Genomic DNA, 11,868 nt, shown 5'->3' with positions numbered 1-11,868 from the left:
CTTTTTTCCCCCCCCTTATAATTCCATTTGTATTGCTGGCAGTTTGTTCCAATCGTTCGGCAGGAAACGTCACTGCACGTCTCAAAACGCATCTGAGCCCCAGCCGGTGTAGCTCAGTGGATAGAGCGCCAGCCTGCGGACCCAAGGGTCCCGGGTTCGATTCCGGTCAAGGCCACGTACCTGGGTGGCAGGCTCCTCCCCGGCCCAGGGCCCTGGTCGGGCTCATATGGGAGGCGACCCATCGATGTGTCTCTCTCCCATCGATGTTTCTCTCTGTCTCTCCCTCTCCCTTCCCCTCTCCCTAAAAATCAATGGGAACATACCCTCGGGGGAGGATTAACAAATAAATAAAGCGTATCTGCCGTCACGCCATCACACCGTCACAGGCTCCCGGACAGAGGCCGTCCGGGCAGGACGCCAGCCTCCTGAGGATCCGGGTCCGGTCTCGGCCTCAGCCGCCCGCTGCCACGCGCCACGCGGTTGAAGGCCGTGGAGGAGGACGTGGGGGGGCCCGGCGCGCGTCCCGGGTCCCGCTCAGGACTTCATCGTGCACAGGGGCACCACGATGACGAGGATGACCGTGCAGGCGGCTGCGGCCACCAGCGCCGCCAGCTTGCAGACCCGGGCCCGGCGGAACTCGGCCTCCTTGCGCTTCAGGAGCGAGTCGTAGCCCGGCGTGTAAATGTCCTCCATCCAGTACTCCAGGTGGTTCGGGTTCAGCGACTCCTGCGTCTGAGAGGGGAGAGGAGGCGTCAGAGACACGGCGAATCCCGGGACGCGGGTCACAGCCGTCCTGACCGCGGGCCTCCCGGCGCACCTGGCCCCTGCCGACGCGGCCCACTCGGACCACGCCCCTGCCCCTCCCTGACTGCAATGTCGTCGTGTTGTTTTTTAATGATGTCAGAGAGGAAGGGAGAGGGAGAGAGAGAGAGAAACATTGATGAGGAGAGAGAATCATGGACCGGCTGCCTCCTGCACGCCCCACACTGGGGATGGAGCCCGCAACCCGGGCGTGTGCCCTGACCGGGAATCGAACCCTGACCTCCTGGTTCCTAGGTCGATACTCAGCCACGGAGCCCCACCAGCCGGGCTATGCCATCATGTTTTGACCCACTCGACTTCTGGGTTGTCGGTGTGTGCAGGAGCAAGGCAGGGCCTCGAAGCCCTGACCGGTGTGGCTCAGTGGATAGAGCCTCGGCCTGTGGACTGAAGGGTCCCGGGTTCGATTCCGGTCAAGGACATGTACCTTGGTTGTGGGCACATCCCCAGTGGGGGCTGTGCAGGAGGCAGCTGATCGATGTGTCTCTCTCATCAATGTTTCTAACTCTCTCCCTGTCCCTTCCTCTCTGTAAAAAAAATCAATAAAATTAAAAAATGTCCTCGGAAAAAAATAAAAAAACAGGGCCAAGGAACATGGGACTGAAATTCAAGGGCACCCCACCCAGGACAGGCGGGTTCCACTGCAGGGCGAGCAGGGGGCCCCTGAGAAGGGAGGTGTCTCAAGCAAGGCTATTGGCACGGCCGGTGTGGCTCAGGGGTTGAGCGTCCACCTAGGAACCAGGAGGTCAGGGTTCGATGCCCAGTCAGGGCACGTGCCCGGGTTGCGGGCTCCATCCCTAGTGTGGGGCGTGCAGGAGGCAGCCGATCCATGAATCTCTCTCCTCACTGATGTGTCTCTCTCCCGCTCCCTTCCTCTCTGAAATCGATAAAAATCCTATCCTATCTAATAAAAGCCCAGCGATCAAAAGGCGGAAGGACCAGAACGACCGGTCAACCGGTCGCTATGACACGAACTGACCACCAGGGGGCAGACGCTCGACGCAGGAGCTGCCCCCTGGTGGTCAGGGCGCTCCCACAGGGGGAACGCCGCTCGGCTGCCTGGGATAACCGGCAGTCCCACAGCGGGCCATCCCCACAGGCCACGCCCCCCATCAGGGCACGAATCCCGTGCACCGGGCCTCCAGGGTTTTATAAAGAAGAAGAAAGTGGACACCTGAAAATGGACGCGTCGTTAGCGGGTCCCCGAGGCCTGGGCTCCCTGAGCTGCCCTGAGCTCTCCTGCGTCGGCCCAGCTCCGCTTGTTAGCACGCGTGTCTTCACGCCTGCGCCGAGGCCGCCCTCCCGGGGGCCTGGGCTTTGTCTACCCCCCTGGGCAGTGTCACGGACGCTCAGAGGGAGAGATGGACCCAGGACGGGCAGGTTTTGCTGGAGCGAAGTGGCTGACACGCCCTCAGAGGGTGGGGAGGGGGGGAGGCTAGAGGCTCAGCCCTCCCCGCCGGGCACCTGGGAACCAGGCTCCGGCCCCCGAGGATGGAGCAGGCGGCCACCTGCTCCCCGGCCTCCCCAGCCGGCCCCCGAGGGGAACGGTGTGTGAACCCCACCTCCGACGTGGGCTTTTCCCTTCCAACCCCGCCAGAAGGCAATCGGCTTCCTTCCGTAATGAGGCACGCTGTATGGGCTGCGAGCCAGCCTGGGGAACGAGATATTTTAAATGAGGTTTCTCACCGGCTGCTCGCTCTGACGACGCCGAGGCCTCCAGGGGCCCCGGGCGAGCGCCTGCGGTTCTCATCGGGGAACAGGGCCTGCACCTGCCCCCGGCGCTCGCAGGTGGGCCCCGGAGACGCCCCGAAGGCGGTCCAGATGCTGACGGGGCCCTGTGATGGGGCGTGCATTTCTGAGCCTCGCTGCTCACACCCTCCAGAGCCTGCGGAGCAGTTTCTGCATATTTTGTGCAGCCGGTTGCACACTTCTTTTAAAAATATATATTTTATTGATTTTTTACAGAGCGGAAGGGAGAGGGATAGAGAGTTAGAAACATCGATGAGAGAGAAACATCGATCAGCTGCCTCCTGCACGCTCCCCACTGGGGATGTGCCCACAACCAATCTACATGCCCTTGACCAGAATCGAACCTGGGACCCTTCAGTCTGCAGGCCGATGCTCTATCCACTGAGCCACACCAGTTAGCAGCTGCACACTTTTAAGTCAGGTCACCTAAAGTGCTCTAATCCAAAGATCTATGTTTGTTTTTTAATTCACTTTTTTAAATATATTTTTATTGATTTCAGAGAGGAAGGGAGAGGGAGAGAGAGAGAGAGAGAGAGAGAGAGAGAGAGAGAGAGAGAAACATCAGTGATGAGAGAGAATCATGGATCGGCTGCCTCCTGCACGCCCCACACTGGGGATCCAGCCCGCCACCCGGGCATGTGCCCTGACCGGGAATCGAACCCTGGTTCATGGGTTGATGCTCAATCACTGAGCCACGCCGGCCGGGCCTGCGGTGACCAGCAGGGACGTAGGCAGACGGCGTAGCTGCCATCAAAACGAGCGAGCAGAGCCCAGCCCTCCAGGCACACCCGCCCTCGCAGGCCCGGGTGCCCCTCACCTGGGGCTGCTGTGTAGGGAAACGCCGTCCATGGTTTGGCCCCCACCACATGCTCACCCCACATGCTACAGAGGGAGGGAGAAACCAGCTTGTATCGCATCAGACAGTTTGGCTCGGGTCTGCCGAGCAGGTATGAGCACCTTGGTGCGCAGCCAGAGCCGTGAGAAGGTCAAAGCCGGCAGGTCAGCGAGGCATCCTCATGGCTACATGTTCGCAAACACGTAACCAAACAGCAGCTACGTGATTGCAAACATTTAACAAAACAGCAGCTACATGTTTGCAAACACAAAACAAAACAGCAGCTACGTGTTTGCAAACATGTAACAAAACAGCAGCTACATGTTTGCAAACATGTAACAAAACAGCAGCTACATGTTTGCAAACATGTAACAAAACAGCAGCTACATGTTTGCAAACATGTATCAAAACAGCAGCTACATGTTTGCAAACATGTAACAAAACAGCAGCTACATGTTTGCAAACACGTAACAATACAGCAGCTACATGTTTGCAAAGATGTAACAAAACAGCAGCTACATGTTTGCAAACATGTATCAAAACAGCAGCTACATGTTTGCAAACATGTAACAAAACAGCAGCTACATGTTTGCAAACACATAACAATACAGCAGCTACATGTTTGCAAAGATGTAACCAAACAGCAGCTACATGTTTGCAAACATTTAACAAAACAGCAGCTACATGTTTGCAAAAATGTAACCAAACAGCAGCTACATGTTTGCAAACACGTAACAATACAGCAGCTACATGTTCACAAACACGTAACCAAACAGCAGCTACATGTTTGCACACATGTAACAATACAGCAGCTACATGTTTGTAAACACATAACAATACAGCAGCTACATGTTTGCACACATGTAACAATACAGCAGCTACATGTTTGCAAACACGTAACAATACAGCAGCTACATGTTTGCACACAAGTAACCAAACAGCAGCTACGTGTTTGCAAACATGTAACAAAACAGCAGCTACAGCCCTAGCTGGTGTGGCTCAGTGGATAGAGCGTCGGCCTGCGGACTGAAAGGTCCCAGGTTCGATTCCAGGTCAGGGCACATGCCCAGGTTGCGGCTGGATCCCCAGTAGGGGGCGTGCAGGAGACAGCTGGTCCATGATTATCTCTTATCATAGATGTTTCTATCTCTCTCTCCCTCCTCTTCCTCTCTGAAATCAATAAAAATATATATTTTTAAGAAACAGCAGCTACATGTTTGCAAACATGAAACAAAACAGCAGCTACATGTTGGCAAACATGAAACAAAACAGGAGCCCGCTTGTTAAACTCTCTGCTCAGGATTCAAGGGCGGCCTGGGAGCTGGAGGCCCAGCGCACAGGCAGGTCAAGGCCACCGCGGTCCCTGCCTGCATCTGGAGGGCGCGGCACCCCCTCTCCCCCGCCCCCGCCCCCCATTCCCGCCCCGCGAGGCCCCGGGTGCTCACCTGCAGGTCCAGGGCCGCGAGCTTGCCCTTGTCGCCCACGCTCCGCGCGAACTCCTCGGCGGCCCAGGAGGGCGGGCCCCGCCGCACCTCGGCCAGCTCGGTCAGCCGCAGGTCGGTGTACAGGGGGTTGCTCTTCAGGGGGGCCTTGAGCGAGGCGGGGTAGGGGTGCGGGCTGAACACCTGCTCCACCAGGAAGTCCCTGGGCGGCCTGGGCCGGCGGTGCTGCGGGGGGACGTCGTACTGCCTGTCCGCCTGCGGGGGGCACAGCGCGGGCGGGTCTCACGGGGGGCGGGGCCGCCGCCAGCTTTGCCTCCCTCGGCCCCGGGCATCCCCCGGGCATCGGATGGCAACACGCAGGGATGCCCGCACCAGCTGAGAGCGAGCATGTCGGTGCCAGGGAGACTCGGCTCTCTCCAGGCCTCCCGGCGCCCCTGCTCTCTCCAGCCCCGCCCCGAGGCCAGGGAAGGAGACGGAGCCCAGAGAGGCCCCGGCACCCGCCCCAGGGCGCACAGCAGCCCAGGGGGGAAGCTGGTCTCAACCTCGCCGCCTGGCTTCAGGGAACCTTTGCGGAACCCTGACTCACCGAGCCGGGGGCGGGGCCTCACTGAGCTGGGGGCGGGGCCTCACTGAGCTGGGGGCAGGGCCTCACTGAGCTGCACTGAGCTGGGGGCGGAGCCTCACTAAGCTGGGGGCGGGGCCTCACTGAGCTGCACTGAGCTGGGGGCGGGGCCTCACCGAGCTGGGGGCGGGGCCTCACTGAGCCAGGGGCAGGGCCCACACTGAGCTGGAGGCGGGGCCTCACCGAGCCAGGGGCGGGGCCTCACTGAGCCAGGGGTGTGGCCTCTCCAAGCTGAGGGCGGGGCCTCATTGAGCCGGGAGTGGGGCCTCACCAAGCGGGGACAGGACCCACACTGAACCGGGGGCGGAGCCTCCCTCACCAAGCTGGGGGCGTGGCCTCACTGAACCGGGGGCAGGGCCTCACTGAGTTGGGGGCGGGGCCTCACCGAGTTGTGGGCGTGGCCTCATAAGCTGGGGGCGGGGCCCACACCAAGCTGGGGGCGGGCCGATGCCAGCAGCCCCCACCACCACCATCACATCACAGTCCTCCCAGGGCCCTGCTGAGGGCCCAACCAGCATTATCTCAGTTCATCCTCTCCACAGCATCCCGGGGCTGAATCCATGATCCCCACACAGACCAGAGAGGGTGAGACCCTGACCCGGGGTCACACAGCCCGTCAGTGGGACAGCTGGGATTCGAACCTCACTTCTTTTTTTTCTTTTTTTAAAAACAGTACTCTTATTGCCCTATGTGGTGTGGCTCAGTGGACAGAGCGTCGGCCTGCGGACTGAAGGTCCCGGGTTCGATTCCGGTCAAGGGCATGTCCCTTGGTTGCGGGCACATCCCCAGTAGGGGGTGTGCAGGAGGCAGCTGATCAATGTTTCTGACTCTCTATCCCTCTCCCTTCCTCTCTGAAATCAATAAAAATATATTTATTATTTATTTATTTATTTATTGTTAATCCTCACCCAAGGATATTTTTCCATTGATTTTGGAGACAGTGGAAGAGAGAGGGGGGAGACAGAGAGAGACATCGCTGTGAGAGAGACACATGGATGGGTTGCCCCCTGCACGCACCCCGACCAGGGCCCAGGCTGGGGTACGTGCCCTTGACCGGAATCGAACCTGGGACCCTGTGGTCCCCAGGCCAATGCGCTATCCACTGAACCACACCAGCCAGGGCTTTAAAAATATATATATATATATATATATATATATATATATATATATATATATATATTTTTTTTTTTTTTTTTTTTTTTTTTTTTTTTTTTTAAGGAGCGCCATGCATGTACCGAAGTCCACAAAAGGGACACTTTAACGTCACTTCCCTCGTGTTCTTCACCCGCGTCCTCCTGTTTCCTTGGGGACCGTGCCTGCCCCGCCGCTTCCCCCCGCTATTCTGCGAGGATCTGGGTTCCCACACCTGGGGGGTCGCTGCACCAGCTCCTCCCAGCTGACCCCGGCCGCCTGTGCTCTGCTCTCTGCCCCGACTGGGAAGCCCACCCACCCCGGGGGGGGGGGGGGGAGGGCCCGGAGGCCGGCACACGCACCCCACCGCGCCCCGTTCCCATTACCTCTTTCGACTTCCGACGCCAGCCCTTGCTCTCCCCGGGGCCCCGGCCTCTGACCTCCTCCTCCTCCCCGTCCAGGCTCAGGCGGCCGGCGTAGGTGATGGTGCGCCAGTCCCGGGGCGAGTTGGCGATGCTGGCGACTTTGGACTCGGTGGCGCTGTCCTCCTCCGTCAGCGACCGGGACGACGGCCTGGCGAAGAGGCTCCGCTTCAGCGCCTTCACACGCAGGCTCTCGCTGTGGCTCCCGCCGCCGTCCGAGCAGCACCAGTCGGCGCCCCCGCCGCCCCCGTCTGCTTTGGGCCCGCCCCGGGAGCCGCGGCGGGCCGGGAGCCCCCGGGGGGAGGCGCTCTCCTCGGACGGGGCCCCGCTGGTCAGGGAGCTCAGGTCCGCCTGCCCCCGCGCCCTCTCGGGCGGCTGCATCTTCCGATCCAGCTGGCTCAGTTTGCCCAAAACCTGGGAGATCTCGTCGCGGACCCCCGACAGCGACTCCAGCTTGCGTTCGATCTCCCCGATCCGGAGCACCAGCTTGCAGACGCTGGTCTTCAGCTCCTCTTCGGAGCGGGGGCCGCCGCGGTCGGGGCCCCGCTTGCCCTTTTCTCCTTGGCTGCCGGGGAGCTCGCCGGCCAGCTTGGCGGCAGCTGCTCCCACGACGTTGCTGCCTCTGCCGCCGCCGCCGCCGCCGCGCTCCAGGGAGCTGTCGCCGTCCGACCTGGGCAGCTGGGACAGGGACCCCGTGCTGTCGCAGCAGGAGGAGTGGATCACCCCCGTGGAGCCGCTGAGGCTCATGTCGTCCAGGAAGCGGAAGATGTCGCTGATGTCGTCGCTGACGATCTCCGAGTCGTCGTCCGACGGCCTCGCGGCGGTGGCCACGTTGGCGTGCCTGTCCCCGTACGGGCCCTGCAGGTCCTGGCGTGGCTTGGGCTCCGGCCCCGGCTGCTCCGTCTGGGTGCCCACGCTGCTGGTGTCGGAGCTCAGCTGCCCGCCCGTGCTGCTGATGCTCTTGTCCTTGACCTTTGTCCCCGGCTCCCGCTCCTCCAGGCCGGCGACGGGGGACGCCGTCGCTGGGGCGTGGAGCCCGTTGGTGGTGGCCGCGTAGCCCGCAGGGAGCAGGGGCTGCTGCTCCGTCGTCGTCGTCGTCGGGGGCGCGAGGTAGGCCGGGCGCTGGTCCGGGGCGGGGACGCCGGGGCTGGGGTAACGCTGCAGCTTCTCGTAGGACGGGTTCCTGTGGAAGAGGCACCGTTCCGCGTCGGGGACCTCTTCCGCGTTCAGGCTCCAGCTCTTGGCCGGCCAGGGCGTCTGCTTGCCCGGCCGTCCCCCGGGGCCGCGCCTGGCGTCGGGGGTCCCCATCGCGGGCGTGGGCCCGAAGTACGTGGACGCCTGCAGGTCGTCGAGGCTCTCGTGCTTGGCCCGCCTCTTGTCGGGGACCGGGGAGTACGCGGCGGCGGCGGCGGCGTTCAGGTACCGGGCGCCGTAGGGCACGTCGAAGCTGTGATTCAAGAAGAGGGCCTTGGGGGGCTCCTTCCGGCTCTGGGGGTCCCCGTGCCCCGCCTCGGCCTCGTCGGCCGGGCCGGCCAAGCCGGGGGACACGGCCAGCAGGTTCTGGAAGTCCCCCTTGAAGATGGTCCTTTTCTGGAGGCAGGACCGGACCCCAAAGGGCTCCTCCTCGTCGTCATTGGCGACGAAGGTCCCCTGGACGCCGCCCGGGGGCCCGGGCAGCGAGTCCTGGTCCGAGACGGACTCGCTGTCCAGGGTCATGGGGAAGTAGGTCCTCTGCATCTCACAGGGCTGCGGGCCGGCCGCCGCGTACGGGGCCCGGGCCTGCAGCCGCTCCAGCGAGGCGGCCCGGGCCTTCGCCTCCTTGCCGACGCCCAGCAGGAAACTGGGCTCGGAGGCGGGTACGAACTGCGGGCAGTCCGTGCAGTCCGCCTCCCGGCACGGGGCCGGCTGCCGGGCGGGGAAGGCCTGGCCGAAGGGCCCCTGGGCCAGCCCGCAGCCCAGCGGCTCCGTGTCGTCGTCGTCGTCGGGCCGGCAGGAGTCACAGGCGGCCGCCGTCGGGCACGCCGCGGGCAGCTTGTCCCGGGCCGCGCCCCCGGTCATCTGGATGAGGTTGAAGATGGTGACGATGTCGGCGGCCACCATGATCTTCTTGGACTGCTGGCTGCTGCCCGGGCACTTCATCTTGTCCTTGAACAGGGTGGCGGGGAAGCCGGGGTCCAGGCAGGCCGTGCAGAACAGCACGCCGCGCAGCCGGGCGAGCTGCGGCAGGTCGAAGCGGGCGCACAGCGACCGGCACAGGTCCTGGTAGGAGACGTGGCGGCGCTTGCTGTCCAGCTCCTCCAGCATCTTCGCCAGGAACAGGGAGGCGTCCTGACCGGCCTCCATGGCTCAGGACGCCGGCGGCACGGAGCCTTCCCGCCGGTTCTACAGCGACAGCATCAGAAACGGGGCGAAGGGGGGGGGGGGGAAGGAGAGGGTTAGTAACACCAGTGGAGTTCTAAGTCAAGCTTGTTGTCAAACACATAAAGAAATGCTAGGGCCCGGCCGGCGTGGCTCAGCGGTCGAGCATCGACCTAGGAACCAGGAGGTCACGGGTTCGATTCCCGGTCAGGGCACAGGCCCGGGTTGCGGGCTCCATCCCCAGTGCGGGGTGTGCAGGAGGCAGCCGATCCGTGATTCTCTCTCATCACGGATGTTTCTATCTCTCTCTCCCTCTCCCCTCCTCTCTGAAATCAATAAAAAATATATTTTTTAAAAAAGAGCCCTAACCTGTTTGGCTCAGTGGATAGAGCGTCGGCCTGCAGACTGAAGGGTCCCGGGTTCGATTCCGGTCAAGGGCATGGACCTTGGTTGCGGGCACATCCCCAGTGGGAGGTGTGCAGGAGGCAGCTGATGGATGTTTCTCTCTCATCGATGTTTCTAACTCTCTCTCCCTCTCCCCTCCTCTCTGTAAAAAATCAATAAAATATATCAAAAAAAGAAAAGAAAAAGAAATGCTAGGGCCCGGCCGGTGTGGCTCCGTGGTCGAGCATCAACCTAGGAACCAGGAGGACAGGGTTCGATTCCCGGTCAGGGCACATTCCCTGGTTGCAGGCTCGATCCCCAATGGGGGGCGAGCAGGAGGCAGCCGATCCAGGATTCTCTCTCATCATTGGTGTTTCTCTCTCTCCCTCTCCCTCTCCCTTCCTCCCTGAGATCAACAAAAATATGTGTTTTATAAAAGTGCTGCTAACACGTCTCTTCGGCGTGGTGTGTACTGGAAAAATCAGCAGTAACCTCCGCATCCCGTTGGTTACATAACGTTGTAGTCCGCGGGGACAATGGAACGCCAGGCCGCGTCCCTAAGTCACGTTGCAGAAACAGAGTGATTGGCAGGTCTGATCTTTACTGAAGTGAAAAAGCATGCCACCAGATGACACATTGTAATACTAGTGGCGCGGTGCATGAAATTCGTGCACCTGGGCGGGGGGTCCCCCAGCCTGGCCTGTGCCCTGTTGCAATGTGGGGGCCCCGTGATCCATCGCCCCCAAGAGGTAGGCCCTGCCCACCCATCCGGGACTCCTCAATGGATTGCCCCAAAAAGGTAGGCCGGAGCTGGGGAAGGCCTACAGACCCCCGGGGCCTGGCCCTCGGTGGAGGCCTCCCTCTGAGCGTGCCTGCCTAACCCCCGCCATGGCCCCGCCCCCATCCCGGATGCTGCAAGGCCCCGCCTGCTGAGCGGTCGTGATGTTACGGCGTCCCGGACAATTTGCATATTCCTCTATTATTATACTAGAGGACCGTTGCATGATATTTGTGCAAGAATAGGCCTTCCTTCTCCTGGCTTCACTCTCGGCCGCCTGGGAGCCGGCAAGTCCCCGCTCCTGGGCCGCCAAGTCCTCGCTCCCGGCCGGAGCACCATTCCTGGAGCTCCCTCCACCCCCTCCCTCCCCCTCATAGCAGGCGTCCCGCCCGCCCGGTCACTTTGTGCCTGCATATGCAAATTAACCTTCCATCTTGGTCGGGTTATTTTGCATACTCACTCCTGATTGGCTGTTGGTGTGGCGAAGGTACGGTCAATTTACATGTTTGTCTATTATTCGATAAGCTAGGATGTCACATGATTTCTCTCTATGTATGTGAACACTCACTCCCTCTCCACTGAAATGCTAACAGTAATTGTCCCTCCGTGCTTTCTTCTTCCTTTCAGGTCTGCGTTACTTAAAGGTTCTGATTTTGTGATTTTCTAAGCAAAAAATTAAGGAGGCCCGGCCGGCGTGGCTCAGAGTTGGGCGTCGACTTAGGAACCAGGAGGTCAGGGTTCAATTCCCGGTCAGGGCTCCATGCCCAGTGTGGGGCGTGCAGGAGGCAGCCGATCCATGATTCTCTCTCATCATTGATGTTTCTTCTCTCTCTATCTCTCTCTCTCTCTCTCTCTCCCTTCCTCTCTGAAATCAATAAAAATATATTTTTTCAAAAAACAAATAGCCCTGGCCAGTTTGGCTCAGTGGATAGAGCGACGGCCTGTGGACTGGAGGGTCCCGGGTTCGATTCCGGTCAAGGGCATGTACCTTGGTTGCAGGTACATCCCCAGTGGGGGGTGTGCAGGAGGCAGCTGATGGATGTTTCCCTCTCATCGATGTTTCTAACTCTCTCTCCCTCTCTCTTCCCCTCTGTAAAAAATCAATAAAATATATTTTAAAAATAAATAAATCAAGAGGCGAGGGTTGGTAGGCAAATGCCAGCGATGGGAACTTAGGGGAAGTCAGCTGTCACCTCCGAGCTTGGGTTTTCTCACCCTTCGGAGGTCACTAACGGGGTCAAAGGGAACATCCGTTTATTCCTTAGAAAAAGGTTCATTTTGTAACTGGCACGCGCACGGTTTCAGCTCATATAAATCAGACGAGAAAA

General features: G+C 60.5%; 1 protein-coding gene across 1 annotated transcript; it reads right to left on the bottom strand.

Annotated features, from left to right (window-relative positions):
- Positions 1 to 534: 534 nt before the first annotated feature.
- On the bottom strand, positions 535 to 9,363 carry MINAR1 (membrane integral NOTCH2 associated receptor 1). The gene is made up of 4 exons (XM_054713421.1): positions 7,662 to 9,363; positions 6,985 to 7,619; positions 4,849 to 5,100; positions 535 to 732 (listed from the first exon to the last, which is right to left on the bottom strand). The coding sequence occupies exons 1-4, from the start codon at positions 9,361 to 9,363 to the stop codon at positions 535 to 537; spliced, it is 2,787 nt and encodes a 928-aa protein (XP_054569396.1).
- Positions 9,364 to 11,868: the final 2,505 nt, after the last annotated feature.

The sequence above is a fragment of the Eptesicus fuscus genome, chromosome 25 (genome assembly GCF_027574615.1).
Source record: "Eptesicus fuscus isolate TK198812 chromosome 25, DD_ASM_mEF_20220401, whole genome shotgun sequence".
NCBI classification, from domain to species: domain Eukaryota; kingdom Metazoa; phylum Chordata; class Mammalia; order Chiroptera; family Vespertilionidae; genus Eptesicus; species Eptesicus fuscus.
The sequence above is the reverse complement of the archived record's forward strand: the minus strand, read 5'-3'. Positions and strand labels throughout refer to the sequence as shown.

Bases quoted from the DNA above. Each gene is read 5' to 3' on its own strand.
- MINAR1 (XM_054713421.1), bottom strand. From the start codon at position 9,363: ATGGAGGCCGGTCAGGACGCCTCCCTGTTCCTGGCGAAGATGCTGGAG. The intron at 5,101-6,984 runs GTAATGGGAACG...TGCCCCCCGCAG, and splicing joins GGCGTCGGAAGTCGAAAGAG to GCGGACAGGCAGTACGACGT. The intron at 733-4,848 runs GTGAGCACCCGG...CTCCCCTCTCAG, and splicing joins TCGCGGCCCTGGACCTGCAG to ACGCAGGAGTCGCTGAACCC.